Below are 26,909 nucleotides of genomic sequence, written 5' to 3' on the forward strand. Positions count from 1 at the left end.
AACAAAGTAAATGGCTTAGTAGAATATATATATATATATCACATACAATACTGTTCAAAAGTATGGGGTCACTTAGAAATGTCCTTGTTATAAAGACAATTTAAAAGAATTGTCCAATAAAATAACATCAAAATGATCAGAAATACAGTGTAGACATTTTCTTTTTATTGGCCAGTCTGAGATATGGCTTTTTCCGGAGTCGCCTCTTCACTGTTGACATTGAGACTGGTGAACCCACAAATGCTGATGCTCCAGATACTCAACTAGTCTAAAGAAAGCCAGTTTTATTGCTTCTTTAATCAGAACAACAGTTTTCAGCTGTGCTAACATAGTTGCAAAAGGGTTTTCTAATGATCAATTAGCCTTTTAAAATGATAAAAACTTGGTTTAGCTAACACAACGTGCCATTGGAACATAGGAGTGATGGTTGCTGACAATGGGCCTCTGTACGCCTATGTAGATATTCAATTTTTAAAATTCAGCTGTTTCCAGCTACAATAGTCATTTACAACATTAACAATGTCTACACTGTATTTCTGATCGATGTGATGTTATTTTAATGGACAAAAAAAAGAAGCTTTTCTTTAAAAAACATGGACATTTCTAAGTGACCCCAAACTTTTGAACGGTAGTGTATATATTTGCATAAGTATAATACAGGAATGCACAATTTATAGTCTAATATTTACATGTGTTTTGGGGAAGGGGTGATTGGGGGGCAAGTGTTTGATTGTGCAGTATTTAGCAATCATTATAAGAGTCTGGTAGCAGCAGTTGTGATGTGTGAGGGGGAACCAATCTGGTCTGTCTGGTTTAATATAGGCAGGGTGACAACAGCTGACAAGGGAGGGAGGGAAAGAGAGGTGGCCATGTTTACTGTCGCCATGGGAGCCATGAATGAGCAGACAAAGGACATGGTGTGTGTGTGAGACTGACAGCAGAAAGGTTTCACAAACAAAGACAAACACACACACACACAGCATAACAAAATACAGCACCACACAGTCTGGACCAAAACAAAAGTCCAGCATCGAGATCTACTTCAAATCTTTCAGACAGATCTCTAGTATGATAACAGCAAGGTCTTTGATGAAAATGGAGGATATATTACTTCCCCATCTCTCCCATTCTGTAATTCACAGCAAATGTATGCATAGAATGGAGGGCTTTCAAATTGTTGTGTTCATAGCCTTGTTTATGATTCTAAAATCTAGACTATACATATTAACTGAGGTGTACAGTAAGTGACTTGAGTTACTTATACATCGAACAGAAACATCTAAAGGCTCACTCTGATGACGGCTGTTGTTTTGCTGTACCACCTCAAGTGGAAAATAACTGATAAAAGTGACTTCTGCCAGAAATTGTCTGTGTCCTGGGGTAGGCAAAATGTTTTTGTCAAACAAACAACTGTTTGCGTTGATGTTTTATATTGTTTTATAGTTAACCTATTCCACAGGCTTTATGGACAGTATTTATATGGGGCTTACGTTTCCTTGAAGTTAGAGAGGCAGACCAGTGGCCAGAAGGTTACCAGAGAAATGAAAGAGGGAGATGAACTGGCAACCGGAAGGTGTGTGTTCGTGTTGTGTGAGCAGAGCTGAAGGCAAATTATCTGCCTCACCAGAGCTGGATTAATAAAGATACTATTTATTTATCATGCTGATCTAACGTTGGATTTGTGTTTCCATAGGAGTCCCTGGGCAGAAAGCAGTGTAGTCACCTCAGCCATGTTGTGCTGTTGCCTGTCCATTCTGACCAATTACAGGCTTTCATTAAAACAGCGCCAGGCGGTCGGCACGACCACATCCATAACACCAAACCCCATCTGATAATAAGGAACAACACCCACACTGTTACACCCACACTCAGGGCACACACCGGCCACACAGGACTGAAAATCAATTCATGAATTTATTCAATTTATTCCTTAACTGAAGTCATCATTACAGGCTAAAACACATTCTTCAGAAGACAAAGAGTCTCTGCCTACTATCATAGGTTACACACAGTGGTGAGACGACCTCTCATTTTAATTTAGTCAGTCACTGAGGTTGTTTCTACACAGAAAGGTTTACAAAGTCATGAATTGCACTACTGGCCTTCAGTTTGCTGAGAGAGAGTTTCACACACACACACACACACACACACACACACACACACACACACACACACACACACACACACACACACACACACAATGTGATGCGAGGGAACCATCTGTCTCTCAATCTCCTTCAAAAGCATTCAACACACAACCCGAAGGTACATGATGACAGGTACCTGAGTAAGGACACAGATGACAGCTGTTCTGTCCCTCATTTCAGAAGCCAGCAATTTGGGCAGCAAGCGTGGCAATAGGCCTAGCTGATAATTGAGTTGCGGCTGTCAATTAAAATAATTAAAATATGTGTGAAAATAATGTCATCAGTAGTAAATGTCCCATTAATCCCTGTCATTTGGTTACATACATTTCTGTTAATGCATGTATTAATTAAAGTAATTTACCATCATTCTCAGAGTGGAAATGTTGTTTGCAGAGTTCACAACCTGCTACACTTGTAAGAATCAAGTTTTGGTTTATTTAATAACCATCATTTACGAGATTTGTCAATTTTTTTATTGTCTTTTGTTTGGAATGCTCCATGTGAGCAATGACCATGTGTCTGTTTTCTCTTTCCTGATAATGTTGAGGGAGCAACAATCTCCCCTCGATAAGCACCCATCCTCGGTGTGAAAAAACAATGGAAGTTATAGGTCTACTGCTTCATTGGCCTATAGGCTATGCACTCATTTCTTTAGCCGTCAATGGATGACGGTGAATCAATCTGCCCATATGGCAGAGGCTGGTGATCTCTCATTAGTTGACTTTTACCTTAGATTTTATTCATTTTAATTCAGATTTTTACGATTAACCACCTGACAATGATTTTGAGAAACAAAAACTATATTCTAATTATTTATTTGTTAATGCGCATATGAAAATCAGAACTGGCACGAAGAATGGTAGAAATGGTAGGATAAATTGCTTCCCCAAGCTTCCCCAAACTTGAAACTATGAAGTCTTTATAAAATAATTGCCTCCACTTTTCCAGGGTCGGATTTTACCTTGCTTCAAAAGCTACTTTGAGGCAAGGTAAGACATGCCTTGTGAAGAAATATTTTATGTAGGTGCTTTTCTGTTAACCAATTCGACTTGATTCATGCAAGTGATTGATTGATCATTCCTGCGAGGAATCTTCACTATCAGTATAAGCAATTTGGCAGTATGCCCAGAACATTGCTTTGAGAACCGAAAGGGGTATCTCAATTTCAAGGTATCAGCTTGGAGAGAAAAAGCCTTGTTAGGTATTGGTCGGTCAAATGCATGAACCAAACGCTAATAATGTATAATGAATAATGTAAATCATGCAAATATAACTTGTCTGTGTAAGCAGTATATAAGAGAAATAACGGGACTGCACCGGCAGAGCTCCCAACCGATGTGTACTATGGTTCATTAAGTTTATTGGAACCTCTCCAGCTTGCTGATAATAAAGAATGATTCATTTAGTATTGACATCAGGTGTCCCTGGTGGTAATTTCCATGACAGCCTCATAGTATGAAATAAAACATTCAGATTTCAAACAATTAAGTATGATTTCAAAATGCATACTGCCTCTACCTCACATTGTAAAGTGGTGGGTGATGCGCTGATATCCTGGTGCCTACACTTGAATGGTGAATGGGAGGTGCACTTCAATGACTAGTTGAGAAATAAAAATAGTTATTTTTAAATCGTGCACCAAAACCGTTAGCATTTAGAATAGTTATGCAATGAATGGGTTTATAAAAGCACATGTTTTACTCCAGCAGCAACCAGCTGAGGAGCTGCAGGAGAAATCTGTGCGCGTGTGATAGTTGTGTTGGATAAGAAACATACATGATGACTAATGAAAATACACACAGGCCAATTTAATTCCACTAAATTATGCAAATTACTTATAGACTGATAAGCATGACGGTCAAATGTATTTACATCAACTGGTATTCAATGAATAAAAAGTGTTATTGTTTTTACAGGTCATTTTGGCAGGCAATAGTTTTATTTATCAACCTTTTGGGTTTTTTATCGGCCAAAAACCGGCTATTGACGTCTAATGGAAACCCTGGTGTGTGTGCGCGTGTGTGCCAGAGATTGAATGTGTAGTGGGTGTTGATATTGACAGTAAATGTGTCTTTAAACTATGGCAGAAGAAAACTAAATCATATTCTTGAAAAGAGGGCAAAGAAAAGAGTAGGGGGTAATAGGTAGGCAATTCCATTCGCAACAAAATTGCACAATGTCAGAACTAATTCCATGTAACACACAGCAGGTCTGTGCAGATTTATCGTTAGCACATCCTACTATGTCTCTGCCAAAGGATGAGTCACTAGCAGTGCTAATGTTCATGGGCTGGCTCTGCCCTTCCACTGGAACCTGGGCGTGGACCGGGCACATTACTGAATGAAGCAGTGGCAGAAAAGTAATTTCAATCTTGGCCTGGACTGCAATGATACACAGGTCTTAATAATAGAATGGCTAGGCCTACACACATACTGTATGGCCAGCATCGTGTGTGTGTGTGTGTGGCACCTGAATGGTTAATCCCGGACAGACAAAAGGCTTGATGATGACTTGAGATATGCTAAAGGGCTCACTACACCTTCCATTGAACCCAGTATGACTGGTATGTGGACCCCCTCTTTAAAAGCCACCATCACCTTATTATTCTGGCGGCCTTCTCAGCCACCCTCTCCATTCAACAACGATCAATAGCTATCCATTCCATTCGCTATGATTACAATATGATTGCAGTTAGCAGGTGTATTGAGTCACTTCCAGCCATCACTCACTTTCCTTGTGAGACAGTACCTTGGTACTCACACTCATCTATTGTTCTACTTCCATAGCGCCCTGCACACCACCCACTCTCTCTCTCCATCTCACAATTGTCATATTTCCTTTGCAGTATTCATTCCTCTTTCCTGCTTGGATCGAAGGTTAAAGGTCCAAAAGAGTATTAAATTCCACACTGGAAGCTGTGCTTTCCTGTGACAGGTGACAATTCATCTAATAACCCTGAAAGGCTTTCACGGCACACTTTTACCATTTCAACCCATTGGAACTTAACGAGAAGCAAGCCTGAAGTTAAAGTATTAAAGGGTTGAAAGAGTGACACTGCAGCTCAAGTCAACTATCAGGCCGGGAGAAAGGAGTGAAACTGACAAATCACCACCAGGTAAAGTGTTAGTGTTTTAAGACAAATGTCTAGTAAAGGACATGACATGAAGCTCTTATCTCACCTGGCAGGCGTTGTAGAGGAGCTGGTGCTCAAACTTCTTGATGCCCAGGATGGACTGGAACATCTCGTAGAGCTGGTCCTTACTGAGGATGAGCTCTGAGGCTGCGCTGGCAGTCATCCGTTGCTGGTGCTTCCTGGGGTCCTCCTCTCCACGGTAGATGGTGTCAAACTTGGCCATCCAGGAGCTGAGCACCGTCTCTTTACTCAGACCGTCGATCTCGGGCAGGCTGCGGACACGCTTCTCAATGTGCTTCTTGAAGACCTCCCGCGAGTCACTGGCCGAGCAGCCTCCGCTCTGGACCATCCGGCACACACGGTCACTTTTCAAAAATATCTGTTGTCACGGTCGAGAGCAGAAAGGGGGCGTTAAGCATGTGGATTAAACATTACAGGGCAGGAGGAACATACAGGAGGACGAGCATACAGCGTGGTTGAGAGGTTAGGATAAATTCGATTTTAACTCAATTCCTGAATGGGAAATTATCCATTTTTTCTATGAGACATTCTCCCATGCAGCTGTGTACAGTAGCCCTGGTAGCAGGCTGACACGTCTTTGCTTCTGGAGGGACATGAAATGAAGACGCAGCTGCAAAAGAGGGTTTCTGAAGTACTGCTTCTCTCTTTGAGGCTTTGCTGCAGCTTCATGACAAAGGTGCAGAGGGAAATAAATGATTGTAGTTTCAATTCAATCTGACATTGTATTGCTTCTCTGTTTAATTCCATCTGCACATATATAAGTTTTCACAATCCCCACAAAGCAATTATCCATGCCAAGGGTTGTGGGTTAGAGAAAGAGAGAGACAGAGAGAGAGAAGGACCCAAATGACTGCCTGACTCAGATGTTGGCCCTCTCTCTATGTTGCAACCTCCTTATGGCTCACAGTGACAGACTCTCTGTTCCCAATCAGTGCCTAACACAGGGCCAAGACAGAAGGCCACAGCTCTGAGCCTGGATGGACACACAGATACACAGACATTTATCACTCTGTCTGGAGCCAACTTTGGACACTTGACTTGTTCTGCAACAACAGCAGTGCTCTTAGTGGGCCAAAAAGAAGGGAACATTGCACAAATGGGAGTGTTAAATATAGAAACTGCTGATATAGAAAATAGAATTGAAATGTTGTCTACACATTGTCACTTTCACGTACAGTAGCATTACCCTGAGTTCTGCCAACAAAGAGCACCCTAGGTGTCTCTACTCCAGTCTCCAGAGCAGGTGGGGATGAGGGGAGTGTATAAGAATCCAGAACTCAGACAGTAATACCATTATGCTTTAATTAAATTGGAACACTGGCTTTAGCTTGTTCAATTCACACATTTGGGTTTATTAAAGTGCCACATTGATTAATTCTACTGGCAGAGTAAATCCTCTTTTCGCTCAATACATTTTCTTGTCTCCTTTTCTCTAACTTTTAGGAAGGTTTGCAAGTTTGTTCTGAACCTCATCCTTCTATGATTTCAGAGTGAAGGTGGGCTGATTGGATGGGATGGATAGTCAGACTCAAAGCTAAGGGCACATAAATTCAGGTTAGCACCTCACATAGCTGCTGTCTGGACTGAATATTTCAGAGGCCTATTTTGGGAAGTCCAATTCATTTGAATCTGTCAGATGCAGGATGAGAACATTAATAAGACTGCCTGGAGGAAGCAGCCTGTCTGTGAGTTCCACATCACTTACCAGACCAAAGGTGAGTCATCTCCTCAAATATCCAGATTGACTGGTCCGTCCGCGGAGGACCATTTAAAACAACAGGATAATCATTACGGAATAAAAATCAACATAAAAGACAACATACACTTACACATACTCCCATACAGACCTAAAATAAAATACAAACACACAGAGTTGGGCCTCACGTCATAGTAGCTTTGGACTGCATTGATAAAGGCCTCGTCTGCCACTATCTGGGTGTCACCACTTAGGAAGGCCTGGAAACGCTCCTTCACTGTCTGTAGCTGCTGCTTACTGATCTGAGAGAGGAGACAGACAGGAGAAAGTCAATATAGAGAGAAACAGAACAGAGTGATAGGAATCATCTTAACATCAACTTCTCATATTATATTACTTCATACAATTATATTGTCACAGTCCCCTTAGAAAATAAACAACTTTATATAAATGTTGAACAGAAAAGTACTTCTAAGTGTCTCTCTTCCCTTACACAAAATCTTCTTCAAAATTCAAAAGGCATTTGCACATCTGAGCTATCTTTGTTACGGGTGCATGGTAACAATTTAAAAAGTTGTTAGAAAATTATAAACCCTCACACTGCTCTTGCTAGTATCACTGCTCTTTATTAAGCTTTATGTATCATCCTCAAGGCCTTCGTCAGAGCTTTTGTGAGGGTTTATAATTTGCACCCTTATGTAGACATTGCTCCACCCACATCCGTTCAATGCATTAAATGGGGTTGGAGTCGAGAGAAAATAAGCAAGTGTTACTAAATATAACAATGTGCATTTCATAAGTATTAAAATAAAGTGTGTACATAAAACGTATTAAACACGTCTGTAAAACCACAATCAGGACATTGACGTATTAAGTAAGCTTTCATAAATCCTTGGGTACAGTGGAAGAAAACTGTCATATTTCAGTGCTAAACTGAAACATTGATTGGTTTAAACCCAGTGTTCTCCTCTAACATCCTCAGCATACAAATCATTTAAATGCCTTATGCAGCCCCTGTCCCAACACTCATATCTAAGTTCTCACATTACCAATTATAGATTTCATGATTCGATCTCATGCCCTTTTTAACATACACATCTCTATTTCCATACTTCACCGAGCGTTTAAGGCAAAAAATGGCCATCTTAGTTGTGAATTACAGCCCTCGCCGAAGTTTTAAAAACTGGGGTCAGCTGACAATAACAACAGGGATGTTTTTTTGCATTAAAATGAATTAGTGGTGCAATCGCTGTATGGCAAAAAGGCATTATCTCTGATAATGGTACAAACAGATGCACAGTGTTACACTCGCCAACAGGACTGATAGGTTATAAATAAATGATGGGGTAATAAAGATGTTCAAAGATAGATAGGAAATTAGTTTGGGCTGATGTTGCCACAGTAATACTGCACTGGGCACTTGTGTAAATGTATATTGACCTTCTCGAGCTAAATACACAGGCTGGTAGGAGCAGATAGATAAGAGAGCAGGTCTAACTGGGAGGATAGAGAAAGGCAGCATTTACACTGGCAGTCCTATTCTGATCTTTGCCCAATTATTGGCAAAAGAGCTGATCTGATTGGTCGAAATCAGTGGAAAAGACCAGAATTGGGCTGTCTGTATAAGTGATGTGGCAGAGACGAGATGACACGAGTCAGTATAGTCATAATGAAACTTTTATGCAGACCAAGGTCTTATCTTTGATGTAGGCGAGTGACTATAACCCAATGACGTCTGATAAATGAAGCACTTGTTTTACAATAACACACTGGTCCATCAAATCAGTAATTTATCAAAGTCTTTATCACACACTCACAACATGTTGAGGGGAGGGTAGCCAACCATTCTGCCATCATTTTGCCAAGGAACACGATACTGTTCTTAATTCAAATGTATTATCAATGCTCCCTTAATGTGGTCTCTCTCCTTTGTCCTCTACACATTTTCTTTCAGCCTTTGATATCTGAGAGAAGTGAAACACTAATGTCTAAAGACACGCCTACCAACCCACCCCTGGACCTCCTCCCCATCTGTCCCAAGTTACTGTTACCATGGTCACCAAGTCACAGACAACTCCACAAAGCCCTGTAGTAATTACCCTGAATAGGGTCAAGGTTCAAAGTTCAACATGACCTTTCCATTACCAGCCTCTCTGTCGAGGACTAAGCTGAAACCCTGATATTATCAGTGGTCAGGGTAATGATTATAGCTATGGAAGTGACATTTATCCTTATTTATCAACCATCCAATATATAGAGAAACTCAAAAAATTTCTGAGATCTAGTGAGCTCCACTCAACCATCATCAGCTGTGGATCTTCACCCTACCCAGCCCCATTCACCTCTCTGCCAAGTACTGATAAATAACCCATGTTTGGGTGAGAGGGATGTCTCAGCAGACCAGCTGGGCCACAGGGTATGATGAAGACTGAACGCTAGCCAAACCTCTCACCTCCAGATGCCTACCACAATCAGACCCATGTGATTAATCAACAGTGGAGCAGATGGAGTGGGCATCGTGTCTGGGGTGAACTACAGTACCACAGACTCTCAGAGATGTGACCTAAGTAGCACAGCAGAGAACTTCACAATACCTCAAGTCATCCATCCATCCTGGAACACTCTCTCTTCCTCTCACACCTAACTGGTCTCCATCTCTCCCTTTAAACACTCTACTCAATCCATCCACTTACACGCTGGTGTGAGTGTATGGAGGAAGATCAGCCAGCCCTTAGTTTTATAGACCCTGTATGAGGCCACAACACAGACCAGATTCTGATATTACTGCCGCAGTTGATCTGGTTGTTGGGCAGCTGTCCTTCAGCCTCATTCTCTCCCTATATGCACCGGACTGTGGGTTAAACCGTCTGTAGGACCAGTAATTCCCAAAAAATGCTTCATCCACTCTAGCTTTGCTGTGAGCACACCAAGGAGAGCAGTTGGAGGTCAGCCTACCTTCTGGGAGGTCAGCCTACCTTCTGAGAGGTCAGCCTACCTTCTGAGAGGTCAGCCTACCTTCTGAGAGGTCAGCCTACCTTCTGAGAGGTCAGCCTACCTTCTGAGAGGTCAGCCTACCTCCTGAGAGGTCAGCCTACCTCCTGGGAGGTCAGCCTACCTCCTGGGAGGTCAGCCTACCTCCTGGGAGGTCAGCCTACCTCCTGGGAGGTCAGCCTACCTCCTGGGAGGTCAGCCTACCTCCTGGGAGGTCAGCCTACCTCCTGGGAGGTCAGCCTACCTCCTGAGGAGGTCAGCCTACCTCCTGAGGTCAGCCTACCTTCTGAGGAGGTCAGCCTACCTTCTGAGGAGGTCAGCCTACCTTCTGAGGAGGTCAGCCTACCTTCTGAGGAGGTCAGCCTACCTTCTGAGGAGGTCAGCCTATCTTCTGAGGAGGTCAGCCTATCTTCTGAGGAGGTCAGCCTATCTTCTGAGGAGGTCAGCCTATCTTCTGAGGAGGTCAGCCTACCTTCTGAGGAGGTCAGCCTACCTTCTGAGGAGGTCAGCCTACCTTCTGAGGAGGTCAGCCTACCTTCTGAGGAGGTCAGCCTACCTTCTGAGGAGGTCAGCCTACCTTCTGAGGAGGTCAGCCTACCTCCTGGGAGGTCAGCCTACCTCCTGGGAGGTCAGCCTACCTCCTGGGAGGTCAGCCTACCTTCTGAGGAGGTCAGCCTACCTTCGGAGGAGGTCAGCCTACCTTCGGAGGAGGTCAGCCTACCTTCTGAGGAGGTCAGCCTACCTTCTGAGGAGGTCAGCCTACCTTCTGAGGAGATCAGCCTACCTTCTGAGGAGATCAGCCTACCTTCTGAGGAGATCAGCCTACCTTCTGAGGAGATCAGCCTACCTTCTGAGGAGATCAGCCTACCTTCTGAGGAGGTCAGCCTATCTTCTGAGGAGGTCAGCCTATCTTCTGAGGAGGTCAGCCTACCTTCTGAGGAGGTCAGCCTACCTTCTGAGGAGGTCAGCCTACCTTCTGAGGAGGTCAGCCTACCTTCTGAGGAGGTCAGCCTCCCTTCTGAGGAGGTCAGCCTCCCTTCTGAGGAGGTCAGCCTCCCTTCTGGGAGGCCAAGCATCTTTCTATTTATTTATTTGGCCAGGATAGTCCTGTGGGAATTCACTCTACGAAGGACAAAACTGGCCTCCCGGGTGGCGCAATGGTCTAGGGCACTGCATCGCAGCGCTAGCTGTGCCACCAGACTCTGGGTTCGCACCCAGGCTCTGTCGCAGCCGGTCGCGACCGGGAGGTCCGTGGGGCGACGCACAATTGGCCTAGCATATTCCGGGTTAGGGAGGGTTTGGCCGGTAGGGATATCCTTGTCTCATCGCGCACCAGCGACTCCTGTGGCGGGCTGGGCGCAGTGCGCGCTAACCAAGGTCGCCAGGTGCACGGTGTTTCCTCCGACACATTGGTGCGGCTGGCTTCCAGGTTGTGTTAAGAAGCAGTGCGGCTGGTTGGGTTGTGTTTCGGAGGACGCATGGCTTTCGACCTTCGTCTCTCCCGAGCCCGTACGGGAGTTGTAGCGATGAGACAAGATATTAACTACTAACAATTGGATACCACGAAATTGGGGAGAAAAAAAGGACAGTACTGTATGGAAACTGTATATACAGACCATTATAGTGCCTAGTCTCACCCGGCCTTGGTACGAGTGAGAAAGTGAGATTTTTCTGAGAGTAGACAATGTCATGGTATCTCTATATACTTGAACAGGGAGTGTCAGAATTGCCTATGTTCCAAATACACACAATTGCCCCACTGACAATACAATAAGCATGTTCGACATCTATACCCCAAAAAAAGCACCGCCCTGTATGCCTATGTGTAAACATGGTGTGAGGCAGTAAACAATAGGGATTTATTACTTCCACATTACAATTAAGGAAAAGGAAGATACACATCCACAGAATTAACATGACTGCTGCTAGGCATAGTCTGTAGTCAAGCCACTTTTTTTGTCATTTAGCAGACGCTCCTATCCAGAGCAACTTACAGTAGTGAGTGCATACATTTTCATAATTTTTTTCTGTACCGGTCCTCGTGGGAATAGTCCAATACATTGACAGTAATCAGGGGAAATCTGTACTGCCAGGGCTGGGGGTTGGGGTAGAGGGATAGGGTAGCTGGCGTGGGGAGGGGCAGATGTGCATGCAGCTTTAGGAAATGACGTGAGATAGTTGCTACAGTATGTCCAAACACACTTTAATAAATCCCTGTCCTCGACTCCTGACTCCAAATCCCACCGATTTGAGAGGACTGGATTTGGCAGAATCTGAGAGCAAGTATTTTCTTCATATGGCCTTCATCTATCTAGTGCTTTCAGATCTGGGTTTACTATGGGAATTGTCAGTGTATTTGGAACATAGGCAATTATGACACTCCCTGTTCAAGTCTATAGAGATACCATGTCATTGTCTACTCTCAGATAAATCTCACTTACTCACTCGTACCAATGCCGGGTGAGACTAGACGCTATAATGGTCTGTGTATACAGTTTCCATACAGTACTGTCCTTTTCAGAATTAATTCCCACATGACTCTTATGTGCCTAACGAAGCATTGAATTGTATTTGTTTACATTAGAATCCATCAAACATGGGCCTAGATTTACTAAGCGCGTGCACCTGTGCCATGTTCACTAGCCCCATTTTTTATTGCATCTTTATTACTTTGAGTCTGTCCTTAAATTAAATGACCTGCTATGTCTGTACAAGAAACAAGGCACATGCCTGTGTGTAATTATTTATAATATGTTTAAGATTGTCAGAGTGCCAATGTTAGGATTGATTGCTTTTTACATCCCAGATGCAAAATAAAATATAATGATAGAGATATTGTGGATAGACTACGTACATAAATGTGTGTGTCTGTGTAATATGATATCCTCATCCGAAGACAGAGAGGAAAAGCCTTTAGGGTTCTCTATAGATGCCTGTCTGACATAGGCAGGCCAGCCATGGCAGCACTCCAGAAACTACACACACCAACACACTAATACAGTAATACCAGGGAATTACTAAGGAGAAGGTCAGTGTTCTGACTGGGGTTTGGCACACTGAGTCAGTAGTTACACTTGCCTTTTCTGCCAGTGTTTTAGTGATGAACAGACACAAAGCAAACAGGCACACTCCAAACATTGGAGGACCAGGAAGAGAACACTCCATATTCCAATCACTTTGGTACAGCATAATGTATGTGTATGAGATCATGTTGCTATGACATTTTACTCTGTGTCCTTCCATTAGATTAACAGCAGCCTACCTTCTGAGGAGGTCAGCCTACCTTCTGAGGAGGTCAGCCTACCTTCTGAGGAGGTCAGCCTACCTTCTGAGGAGGTCAGCCTACCTTCTGAGGAGGTCAGCCTACCTCCTGGGAGGTCAGCCTACCTCCTGAGGAGGTCAGCCTACCTCCTGAGGAGGTCAGCCTACCTCCTGAGGAGGTCAGCCTACCTTCTGAGGAGGTCAGCCTACCTTCTGAGGAGGTCAGCCTACCTTCTGAGGAGGTCAGCCTACCTTCTGAGGAGGTCAGCCTACCTCCTGGGAGGTCAGCCTACCTTCTGAGGAGGTCAGCCTACCTTCTGAGGAGGTCAGCCTCCCTTCTGAGGAGGTCAGCCTCCCTTCTGAGGAGGTCAGCCTACCTTCTGAGGAGGTCAGCCTCCCTTCTGAGGAGGTCAGCCTCCCTTCTGAGGAGGTCAGCCTACCTTCTGAGGAGGTCAGCCTATCTTCTGAGGAGGTCAGCCTCCCTTCTGGGAGGCCAAGCATCTTTCTATGTATTTATTTGGCCAGGATAGTCCTGTGGGAATTCACTCTACGAAGGACAGTACTGGCACACAATAATTCTAGAAATCTTTTACATTAAAATATATATTCTTAAGTAATTTAGTCATGTTTTCCCAGCTCAAGCAGCTCAGACTGTGTTTCACTTACAGATAGACACCAGTGGTTCAACAAGGTAACTTAGTCTCTATTCTACTCATTGACTCAAGTCCTCTCCCGTGTTTTACTGCGTCCACTCCACTTAATTCATAGCGCAGTACCGGCCCTAAGCCCCCGAGCTAGCAAACATCAGGCTGGGGGTTTATGTAATGCAACACTTTAATGGCATGAATCTAATCATCTCTGGCACAGGATGGAATATTCCCTCGAAATATTGTTTTACTGAGCCAGCTGGCCACAAACAGTGCTGACTCCTGAAAAGGCATGCTCTTTACATGGCCATGGAGCAATACATTGTGTGTATAGTAGGAGACTGTGTTATGAATGTTTTGTACAAACATGTACTGTATGTTGCACATACTTCAATGCAGATTAAGTCATGCGTTTTTTCAGTGTGCATGTTCACACACCACGTGTATGTGTGTGTTTCTTTGTTTCATTCATTATGTTTGTAAGAGTGTAAGCATGGTCTGTATGCCTGTGCCTGGCACGTGCCTTGTATCTCGTAAGTGAGCGTGTCCTGTGTATGCATTAGTGTTCATCTAACGATACAGTAGCTACATTTCCTACCATGATTAGTACCCTGAGCGTGACCAGAAGACGGGAGACAGTGCTCACATACCCAGAAGCCCACTGTGCGTGGGTTGTGACGTGTGGGTAGTGACGGACGGACCCCCAGTGATACAGAGTCCCCGTTAGTGGTGTGTGTGCGTGTGTTTGCATATGAGGGCATGTGTGTGTGCGAATGTGTGTGTATGCATGCATACGAGCATATTGTGTGTGTGTCTGAGGTAAAGTCCTCTTTTCATGTCCCCCGGGGCGCCGTGCTGTGTTTACCCCCACACAGGGAGCTCTATGTGGGGGTGGACACATCACAAAGATCCCTGGTCCTCCAGGAAACTGGACCTCTGCTGATAATTCCCTCGACTGTCATCTTAGACATGAATCTCTATTCCTCTCCTTATAGTATCACAGCTTTTCACAGCTCTATTACTCTGTTCTCTGCAATGATCATTGCCACAGCTTAATGTCTCTGTTGCCTATAGAACTACCTTTGGCACTCAGAGCTTACAATCTTTAAGACACATGCATTTTCTCACAAACAAGAACATACACTCTACGGCAGTGGTCACCAACCGGTCGATTGCATTCCTAGTCGAACATTTCTGTAAAAAACAATGAGCCTTGCGTTCCTGCTTTTTTAATTTGTCTTGCGGTTTTGGCGGCAGGTGCACCCGATTCAGCTGCCTTGCGTGCCGGGCTGGCGACGTGTTCCCATTTTGAACCATTTCATATGTCTGACGTTGAGAGGCGGACCCTCAGTCTGCTGCTCTCTCCCTCTGCTGAGACTGACCATCAGATGCAGGCTGCGTCAGCCCAGTAAAAAAAAAAAAGCTAATGACTTTAATTTATGCTCACTCAGCTGTGCCTCACAAGTAATACAACAACTGATCTATGACTGGTGTGATCATATAAGCTTACCTCAAATGTTGAATTATAATTTTAAATGGTCTGAGAAGAACAACAATGCATTGGCAGGGCAATTCAAGCAAAGCCAATATGCAGTGATAATGTATTGGGCCTATAGCATACTGCACAAACCTCATTACTACAGTACTGTTTTTAATAGGTTAAATGTTGCATAGGCTTTTAAGTAATGTAACAAATAAAATAAAAAAACGGAACGGTAGATCTCGGCTTGCATTCTGACTCTGAAAGTGATTTTGACTCAAAAAAGGTTGGTGACTACTCTACGGGGTGCAATTCCTTATAATACCAAGTATTGTAGCTACCTCTTTACCAAATCTCCCTCTCTCCTTGATATTCATTGTACTACAGTGGTGCCAGGCCTTCTGTACGGAATGGCATCTGTTGTAATGAATCTCGGTTGGCGCTGACACCCTGGGTTAACTAGATGTGTGAGCGAGAGAGACACAGAGTGAGGAACAGGGTGAAAGAGGGAGAGAGGGGAAAGCAGTGGACGTGTCAGCTTAGTGTCAGTGGAGGCCATCTTTATGTGTTTGCAACTCACACATGGCAGGCATAACTCAGTCACGTGTGTTCACACTGCAACATACTTCCCCTATTATACAGTATAGGATGCTGTTTCTGCAGCCACTATGGCTACCCACTGGGAGAACAGGGAAGGGGAAAGGGGGGAGATGATGTAGCCACTGTGTTTCTGTGTTCAGTTTTTCTGTCAAAGCAGATGCCACATCTGTTGATGAATTCTCTCTCTCTCATTAATTAGTGTTTTGGCAGTTGATGAGGTCTGAAATAGCTCTGGATCATTCACAAGGGGGTCTACCATCACAAGTCAAGGAATATATCTCCCTAATCACCATCACGTGAAAAGCAATCACCATTCAGCTTCCAAAGAGGTGTCTTTAATGTGTGACTACTGGAAAACAGTCCCAGAGAAGAGAGATGGCAGCAGAAGGAGGGAGGGCAATCTATCTTCCCCTCCCGCTCCCTCCTCCTATCTCTCTCACAAACACAAATACACCACTCTATCGTACGTAAACACACATCACACTCTCCTCTTATAGAGGTCATGGCACAAAGATAGGCTCTCCCTGGCAGTTACATAATGGCCGTAACACATCAAATAGATTGTGTAATCCCAGATTATTGACAGCCCACACAGGACAGCTAACGTGCTCATCTGTGCGCCTGCTAACACACACACACACACGCACGCGGGGGAACGTGAATGCTCAGCTGCAACATGGCATTGTGTTGCTTTAAGGGACATGCACTCACACAAGCACAAAAGAAGGGAAGACACACAGACATGTCTCCTCCCCCACTCTCGTTTACTTGCCTTTTTGCAAGGAAGTTGCTTTTTTTTAAAGAAACCTTTGTCACAAATGTTTGTTTTTGACAAAGAAACTAAAAAAGAAAAGACAGACCAACAAGCTACTGTACAAAAGATGTGCAAGGGATTATTCAACCACATCTCTGAAATAAAATGATAGCTGAAGAAAGAGTTTTGAATTGTAGATATTATAGGTCTGGAGCTAACATGCCAGTCACTTGCCAGTGCCACTGCTGTAGGGCAATGCTTCCGGCATTTCCATCTGAAAGGACCGATGAGCACCAACATGTGAAGTCTACAGTAGCATGTCAAATTGGGTATCAAATGAAAGCTACGAGTATATGTTTGAGAAATTAAGGCATTAGGAATAAGCAAAGGCTTTGATTTTGGTCAAACAGATGGAAAAGGGGTCTTAGAAAACATCTAGCAGAAAAAGTCTTAAAAAGGTATTAGAAAAACATCAAAACACAATACTGTTGAAGTAAAGACCCTGCCAACTAATATCAACACTTACAGAAGGCAAATCATTTGTCAGACTAAATGTAAGTTTAAAAAACATTTCCTTGTGCCTTGTAATTCCGTTACCAAAAACACAAAAACATATATCTTTCAGATAGTTTATAATTTCTCTCCCTCCTGAGGGAGGATAATTAAAGTTCACAGATGTAACAAGTAAAGGTAGACCTACCAATTATTTAATGTGTTTACTAATATCAAGATTGTTTATGAATGAATAAGTGATTAAAACTCATGAATTACAGAAAAAGCTGGAACGGATTTACTGCAATGGGAAATCATAGCAGTCACAAACCACAGTTGGGTCACCTGCTACTGTCCTCCCTTCCACTGGCATACTGTTATGTTCAGCTGATAACATTTTTCTCTCATCTGGTGGTCAAAGCAAGAGTGTGAAATCAGTCTGGAAAACCTGTGCGTGTGTGTGTGTGTCTCTCTCTCCCGCTCTCTCTTCCCCGGCTCTTACTGACACCTATCACTAACCCTCTTTCCATTTACTTTAACAAGCATCCTAACCCACTGAGCACCGACCAACACCAGACGTTGAAGAGTAGCTGAACTTTGGTCAGTCCGCCCTGGCCAGACAAAATCTGAACCAATCATAGACATCTTTGTTTCACAAGTTTGCAAAGCACATTAGAGTTCAGTACAGTAGCGTACAGTAAAGAAAGGTAGAGAACAGTACTGTACTGTGCTGTACTGTCCAAACTTGTGAAACATAGGCATCTATGATTGTTTCAGATTTGGTCTGGTTCGGACAAAACAAATGTGGATTTGTTTGGGGGCGGAGCTCTTTACAATAATAGCCAGCCTGTAGAATAATACCCAAATGTGCAAAAGATGGATATTGCATATTTCTACCTTTGTGTACCTATTCAGGATACATCACCATGAAGAGAATGGTATTCATATCCATAATGATGCATTTCTGTATAGTACAGATTAGGGGCCCATGATGTAATTCTATTACCATAACTACGTTACCAGATGTAAATCCACTTCACCTACTGTAGTTCAATATCCAAAATATTATTTTTTTAACTCAAGATGCAATGTCATAGCTGACACCCATTCTTTCTGTAGACATCGTTGAATCTTCATTTGGAGCAGATACTGTACAGTTTTTGAAAAAGTGGTTGCATAAAAACTGAGGCAGATTTGACCATAATTCTGTTACCAAACTTCGCATCTTCCAGTAAATGTGTTTGTGACTTTTTGTGTGTAAATTGCTCAAAGTAGTCCTTGTGCATACAATTGTATGGTTTGTTAAACTTTGAAATCAATGGTTTTTGTTTGGCATATATTTTAAAGTGAAAAATCTGAGTCAATGGTGGAGGTGTTGCTATTCAGGTTATCAGTCAACCTATCAAGTAATTCACAAACAGCACAGGAATTAAATCACCCACATGTATTGATCACATCTTTCTTTACTAATGCTGCAGAAATCTGCTCTAAAGAAGTATCCAAATCCATCGGATGTACTGATCATAATATTTTTGAGAATTACACAAATATTAATTTTCACAAAGTCTGCTGCCAATTTGCATATACTCCAGAATGTTATGAAGAGTGATCAGATGAATTGCAATTAATTGCAAAGTTCCTCTTTGCCATGCAAATGAACTGAATCCCCAAGAAACATCTCTACTGCCACAAAAAGGACCAGCTGACATCATGTCAGGGATTCTCTCGTTAACACAGGTGTGAGTGTTGACGAGGACAAGGCTGTAGATCACTCTGTCATGCTGATTGAGTTCGATTAACAGACTGGAAGCTTCAAAAGGAGGGTGGTGCTTGGAATCATTGTTCTTCCTCTGTCATCCATGGTTACCTGCAAGGAAACACGTGCCGTCATCATTGCTTTGCACAAAAAGGGTTTCACAGGCAAGGATATTGCTGCCAGTAAGATTGCACCTAAATCAACCATTTATCAGATCATCAAGAACTTCAAGGAAAGTGGTTCAATTGTTGTGAAGAAGGCTTCAGAGCGCCCAAGAAAGTCCAGCAAGCGCCGGGACCGTCTCCTAACGTTGATTCAGCTGCGGGATCGGGGCACCACCAGTACAGAGCTTATTCAGGAATGGCAGCAAGCAGGTGAGAGTGCATCTGCATGCACAGTGAGGCGAAGACTTTTGGAGGATGGCCTGGTGTCAAGAAGGGCAGCAAAGAAGCCACTTCTCTCCAGGAAAACATCAGGGACAGACTGATATTCAGCGTTACCATCAGTCCTGTGTCATGCCAACAGTAAAGCATCCTGAGACCATTCATGTGTGGGGTTGCTTTTCAGCCAAGGGAGTGGGCTCACTCGCAATTTTGCCTAAGAACACAGCCATGAATAAAGAATGGTACCAACACATCCTCCGAGAGCAACTTCTCCCAACCATCCAGGAACAGTTTGGTGACGAACAATGCCTTTCCAGCATGATGGAGCATCTTGCCATAAGGCAAAAGTGATAACTAAGTGGCTCGGGGAACAAAACATCAATATTTTGGGTCCATGGCCAGGAAACTTCCCATACCTTAATCACATTGAGAACTTGTGGTCAATCATCAAGAGGCAGGTGGACAAACAAAAACCCACAAATTCTGACAAACTCCAAGCATTGATTATACAAGAATGGGCTGCCATCAGTCAGGATGTGGCCCAGAAGTTAATTGACAGCATGCCAGGGCGGATTGCAGAGGTCTTGAAAAAGAAGGGTCAACACTGCAAATATTGACTTTTTGCATCAACTTCATGTAATTGTCAATAAAAGCCTTTGACACTTATGAAATGCTTGTAATTATACTTCAGTATTCCATAGTTAACATCTGACAAAAATATCTAAAGACACTGAGGCAGCAGACTTTGTGAAAATTAATATTTGTGTCATTCTCAAAACTTTTGGCCACGACTGTAGTAGCCATATCTAGGAAAAGTTCCAAAGGCTGGGCATAATATAGTGTATAAGAGGTCATACAATACGTTTTGTAGTGATTCCTATGTTGAAGATATTGTGGTGAAGAATATTGTGGTGTGTAATGAGGAGCAACCAGATGCTGCACTTGACATGTTTATGAAATTGCTTATTCCAGGTACTAACTGCACTATAAAACAAAGATAAATTATATGAAGAAAGATAGATAAAAGTTTTGGAGTACCTTAAATTGCATTTCTGGCAAAATGGTGAACTCGGCTCTATCATTGGCAAGATTAGCTAATTTAGGCATGACATGCCAACAACACATTCTGAACGTATATACATCCATGCATAACTGACCAAATGATGAAAGACTATTGTAATTTTGAATTCCATAAAAATATATATTGTTGTCCAGCAACAATGACAAGCCACGTGGGTCTGACAACTTGGATGGAAATGACTGAGGATGATAGCGCATGATATTGCCACTCCTATTTGCCATATCTTTAATCTAAGCCTACAGGAAAGTGTGTGTCCTCAGGCCTGGAGGGAAGCCAAAGTCATTCCACTACCCAAGAAGAGCTCAAACAGCCGACCAATCAGCCTGTTACCAACCCTTAGTAAACTTTTGGAAAAACATTGACTAGATACAATGCTATTTCACAGTAAACAAATGAACAATAGATTTTCAGTACGCTTGTATGGAAGGGCATTCAACTTGAACAGCACTTACACAAATGACTGATGACTGGCTGAGAGAAATTAATAAAAAGATTGCGGGAGCTGCATTTTTAGAATTCAGTTCAGCTTTTGACATTATCGATCATAATCTGCTGCTGGAAAAACGTATGTGTTATGGCTTCACATCCCCTGCTACATTGTGGAGAGCGTTAGCCTCTCCAACATAATCCAGGGAGAGTCAGGCATTCCCCAGGGCAGCGGTCTAGGCCCCTTACTTTTTTCAAGCTTTACTAATGAGTAAAGCATGTGTGTCTATGTTTGCTGATTACTCAACACTATACAAGTCAGCTACCACAGCAAGTGAAATCACTGCAACACTTAAAGAGCTGCAGTCAGTTTCAGAATGGGTGGTAATAAATAAGTTAGTACTAAATATTTAAAAAACTAAAAGCATTGCATTTGGGACAAATCATTCACTAACCCTGAATCTCAACTAAATATTGTAATGAATAATGTGGAAATTGAGCAAGTTGAGGAGACTAAATTGCTTGGAGTAACCGTGGATTGTAAACTGTCATGGTCAAAACATACTGTACTAATACAACAGTAGCTAAGATGGGGAGAAGTCTGTCCATAAAAAGCGCTGCTCTGCCTTCTTAACAACACTATCGTCAAGGCAGGTCCTACAGGCTCTAGTTTTGTCGCACCTGGATACTGCCACATAGAGGGACTTAGGAAAATTACAATTGGCCAAGAACAGGGCAGCATTGCTTGCCCTTAAATGTAGAGGAGAGATTGACTTCATCAATACTTGTATTTGTAAAAAGTATTGACATATTGAATGCACCGAGTAGTCTGTTTAAACTACTCGCACACAGCTCAGACATTCATACCCCACAAGACATGCCACCAGAGGTCTCTTCACAGTCCAGAACACACTTTTTGAGGGCCGCACAGTACTACCTAGAGCCATGACTACATGGAAATCTATTCCACATCAAGTAACTCATACAAGCAGTTAAATCAGATTTAAAACGGATAAAAATACACCTTCTGGAACAGTGGGGACTGTGAAGAGACGCACACACATGCAGACACATGCACACACGATAACGTACGCACTATAAACACAGGTACAGTTGGATTTTGTGTTGTAGATATGTGGTAGTAGAGTTGTGGCTTGAGGCACACAATGTGTTGTGAACTCTGTTGTGAAATGTAATGCCCAGATGGCCTCCCTAGCCGCGTCCTAAGAGCATGCGAAGACCAGCTCGCTGGTGTATTTACGGGTATATTCAATCTCTCCCTCTCCCAGTCTGCTGTCCCCACATGCTTCAAGATGGCCACCATTGTTCCTGTACCCAAGAAGGCAAAGGTAACTGAACTTAATGACTATCGCCCCGTAGCACTCCCCTCTGTCATCATGTAGTGCTTTGCGAGACTAGTCAAGGATCATATCACCTCTACCTTACCTGCCACCCTAGACCCACTTGGATTTGCTTACCGCCCCAATAGATCCACAGACAATGCAATTGCAATCACTCTGCACACTGCCCTATCCCATCTGGACAAGAGGAATACCTATGTAAGAATGCTGTATATTGACTATAGCTCAACATTCAACACTATACTACCCTCCAAGCTCATCATTAAGCTTGAGGCCCTGGGTCTGAACCCCACCCTGTGCAACTGGGTCCTGGACTTCCTGACGGGATACCCCCAGGTGGTGAAGGTAGAAAACATGACCTCCACTCCTTTGATCCTCAACACTGGGGCTCCACAAGGGTGCGTGCTCAGCCCCCTCCTATACTCCCTGTTCACCCATGGTTGTGTGGCCAAGCACGCCTCCAACTCAATCATCAACTTTGCAGATGAGACAACAGTAGTAGGCTTAATTACCAATGATGACGAGACAGCCTACAGGGAGGAGGTAGGAGCTCTGGGAGTGCGGTGCCTGGAAAATAACCGCTCACTCAACGTCAATAAAACAAAAGGAGATGATCATGGACTTCAGGAAACAGCAGAGGGTGCATCCCCCTATCTACATCGATGGGATAGCAGTGGAGAAGGTGGAAAGCTTCAGGTTCCTTGGCATACACATCACTGACTAACTGAAATAGACCACCCACACAGACAGTGTGGTGAAGAAGGCTTAACAGAGCCTCTTAAACCTCAGGAGGCTAAAAAAATTTGGCTTGTCACCTAAAACCCTCACAAACTTTTACAGATGCACAATTGAAAGCATCCTGTCAGGCTGTATCACTTCCCACAACCGCAAGGCTCTGCAGAGGGTGGTGCGGTCTGCCCAACGCATTACCGGGGACAAACTACCCGCCCTCCAGGACACCTACAGCACCCGATGTCACAGGAAGGTCAAAAAGATCATCAAGGATAACAACCACCTGAGCCACTGCCTGTTTACCCCGCTATCATCCAGAAGGCAAGGTCAGTACAGGTGCATCAAAGCTGGGACCGAGAGACTGAAAAACAGCTTCTATCTCAAGGCCATCAGACTGTTAAACACCCATCACTAGCACATTAGAGGCTGCTGCTTATAAGCATAGACTAGAAATCACTGGCCACTTTAAGGAATGGAACACTAGTCACTTTAATAATGTTTACATATCTGGCATTACTCATCTCATATGTATATACTGTTTTCTATACTATTCTACGGTATCTCTTTCACTTAATAATGTGTATATATTTTGCATTACTCATCTCATATGTATGTACTGTATTCTATACTATTCTACTGTATCTTAATCCAGTCCTCTCTAAAATAAAATAAAATAAAAAATTGCTCGGTCATACGTATATAGTCTTAATTCATTCCTACTTAGATGTGTGTATATGTTGTGTAATTTGTTAGATATTACTGCACTGTCGGCGCTAGAAGCACAAGCATTTCGCTACACCCGCAATAACATCTGCTAATCACGTGTATGTGACTAATATAATTTGATTTGATTTAATGTAATATGGCTGCTGCCTTGGCTAATAGGGATCCATAATAAATACAAATACAAATTCCATTACCTTGGAATTGCCCTTCCACAATGAGAGCAAATTGCTGCTGAATCGAACAATCATAAAGACTGGGTTGTGGCTAGGAACATTAGATTGGTTTATTCTAGCCAAGCCCTCTGTAGAGGGAACACTTGTAAACATCATTCTAGCTTCTTCCCTTCCTTGAAGTGATCACTGATCTAATGAGATAGGAGTAATCAACGGTTCCACATCATAGCTTTAACCAATCCAGTCTGATCAATGATTACTTTGAGGTAAGGACTGGGAGGCAGGAAGGATGCATTGTAAGTAGTATTGCAACGGGCAACCAGAATACCCACAGCGCCACTCTGTTCACAGCTCTCTTTCTCCAGAATGCTTTGGGCCAGTGGGGCGTCAATCTATGGTCCATTACCAGTGAGCCATTGCCTCACCCCCAGGTCCAACCCTGCTCTCTCTTGACCATTAGGCGTGGTCTAACACAATAGTCCCCTACTATCCTCAGGTGCTGGTTCTGGGAATGTCCCAAAAATAGCGGTGTTGGAGTGAGTCTCCAAACTATGAGAGACAGTGAAAACGGAACAGATTGCCTACATTAAACAGCTCAAGCCACCTCCACTACCGTAATCCATCTATACAGCGTGACATTGAAGTGTGTAAACACAAGAAACGCCTTCGCAGATAAATCAAGCACCACCAACAGAAAACACATCCTTTGAAAATGGCATTCAAGAATACAAACAACATACAGCATGGAATAGCACGGCACATAGTGTAACATTTTAGAATAATAAAACACAGCTATAAGTCTGCAACATCTGAGCTCGTGGCGGGGGGTTAGGCTAATAACGTGCGCCTTTGGTCTTGACATACCCGTTCTGTGGGTGTCCACCATTACAGCAATAATTGATCAGGCTTTGTGTTCGCGTGTTCACAGTGACTGACTGCACTGATTACTCTTACTACCATGTGTCTGTATAAGTGTATGTGTCCAAGACAGGAAGTGTAGTGCGTGTGTAGTATGTGTGGGTGCACTGTACGTGTGCGTTGTGTACGTGTGTGTGCATGCGTTAAATGTGTGTACAGACCCTGGCGAGGATACAGTACTCACGGACTGGCTGCACAGTAGGAAACCTGACATGGCATCATTAGGTGCTTACACCATGTCATCATGAATTAAGCAGGGAACTATTGAACCAGTTTTGCAACACAAAGCTGTTAGAGAGCAAGGAGAACGTGAGCGCCGTGACACTTCCATCGCACGCACACAAAACCATACGCTGGATTTCCATATCACACAAGAGAATGGCCCTGGACTGTGTGTTTACTCACTAAAACATGCTTGGTCTGCCTTTTATGACATAACGCAAAGATGCTGTTCCATTATTGCCTGGTGTATTGTATGCACAATGTACATCAATGAGATATTCTCATATTTTCATGTCAAATACAAGTATAGATTTGATACATTTCTGAAACTCTCATGTACTCTACACCACTCACTCGTGGTATCTAAGAAAGCCATAAAAGCCATTATTTCTCTCCAAAAGGATACATTTCATTGCCAATTTTGAAGCAGGACTACTAAATCTGTCCTCTGTATCACTCTTCCATCATTGCACCTCTCTTTCCCTCCATCAGTACAGGGAGTAACTGAGCATATTTGCATCACAGTTAGCTGTCAATGTAGTGGCGCATGTGGTAATACTGAATGAGAAAGACCCACCCTTCAGCCCTCGTCTCTGTAGTTTTATTGGTCTAGCTTTGGATGGTGAAGAGATAATAGAACTCATACTGCTGTTTAACAGTCTTTTGTTTCTTGCACGCTGCGTTCCTCTGAACTCAAACAAATACCGATGTCGGTAAAGTGAAGACTGTTTATTTTATCAAATCAATTCTCTGTAATTATTATTACGTGATTAAATTAATCACATAAATGTAATTAACTAGGAAGTTGGGGCACCAAGGAAAATCTTCAGATTACAAAATTTTCCTAATATAACTCTTCAGATATTTTAATATCTGATCAATTAGTCTTCTAATTAATGAATTATTCTTTACCTCACGTTAGTCCCATTACAAACGTCGGAAATCTGCAGGAACCCAGCCTTTACTATGAATCATTCATACATCAATTGTCTTAATAATTTATTTACTAACTAACTAAATAAATCACTGGGGAGGTTCCCTAGTGGGCTAAGCGGATATGACGGCTTGGTGGACAAAGGGAAGTGCGTGTGGACTGAAAAGGGCAGGAAAGATAAAAGGAGTCACTACACAGTTGATAATTATATTAATTGAAATGCTAATCCTTTGCACATGAACGCTCACTCATTCGGGAATAATATCAATCAATATATATTTATGCCCAGTGTGTCGTTGTGATCTCTGTTGGAATCGTCAGTTCTTCTGTTGGAGAGTTCATCTGAGTCTCTCTCTCTCTGTTTCCCTGAAGAGCAAAGTCTTTCATGGTTAGAATGGATACTTCAGAGTACCATTCAGAAATGTTCTCATAGAATAGATGTTTCGGCGGTTGTTGGTCTTCGCATCCCAGTTTGACATAATTTCTAGCTGCAGACTAGTAATTATTATCTGGTATGGTTAGGAATTCAACAACCATTGCACCCTTAGCTTACGCTGAGGTTTTTGTGGTCTGAAGAGGATTTCCTCAGGTTTTATTCATAACAGTAGAAAAGGGCTGTGCCACGACGCCAGATCATGTCTGTGCTCATGGGGACGGGCCAATGACTTCGTTAAAAACTTTAATGTGAAACACTTGTAATCCCTTTAAAGGTTTAACATCATATTACATCATTTCACAAATAGTTTCATCTTTACTCATTCATTTTATACAATAATTAGACGCAAACCCCATAATTGAGAAATGTACATATTCAGAGATAAAGTTATGCGATTTTCCTATTTCCAAATGAAAACACACTTGTCATATCCATCCCTTAAGTGTCCACGGACCATTCCCGCCTTTTGTGTCAAATCCCCATTTTGGGGATTTAGGAGTTTGCCACGTGAGAGATTGAGAGAGTGAGAGAGTGAGAGA

At 43.0% G+C, this 26,909-nt stretch overlaps 1 protein-coding gene across 7 annotated transcripts in view; it reads right to left on the minus strand.

Annotated features, from left to right (window-relative positions):
- LOC129851017 (calcium-dependent secretion activator 1-like) overlaps positions 1-26,909 on the minus strand; it is a 165,806-nt gene that overhangs the window by 122,375 nt on the left and 16,522 nt on the right. For 5 of the 7 annotated variants that reach the window (XM_055917169.1, XM_055917171.1, XM_055917168.1 and 2 more), the window contains exons 3-4: positions 7,171-7,299; positions 5,327-5,659 (exon numbers count right to left, since the gene is read on the minus strand). In XM_055917169.1, coding sequence (XP_055773144.1) covers positions 5,327-5,659; positions 7,171-7,299 — 462 coding nt within the window. The remainder of the gene's footprint in view (positions 1-5,326; positions 5,660-7,170; positions 7,300-26,909) is intronic. The other 2 variants (XM_055917173.1, XM_055917170.1) reach the window with 1 other exon arrangement.

This window comes from Salvelinus fontinalis, chromosome 3 (genome assembly GCF_029448725.1).
Source record: "Salvelinus fontinalis isolate EN_2023a chromosome 3, ASM2944872v1, whole genome shotgun sequence".
Classification (NCBI taxonomy): Eukaryota; Metazoa; Chordata; class Actinopteri; order Salmoniformes; family Salmonidae; genus Salvelinus; species Salvelinus fontinalis.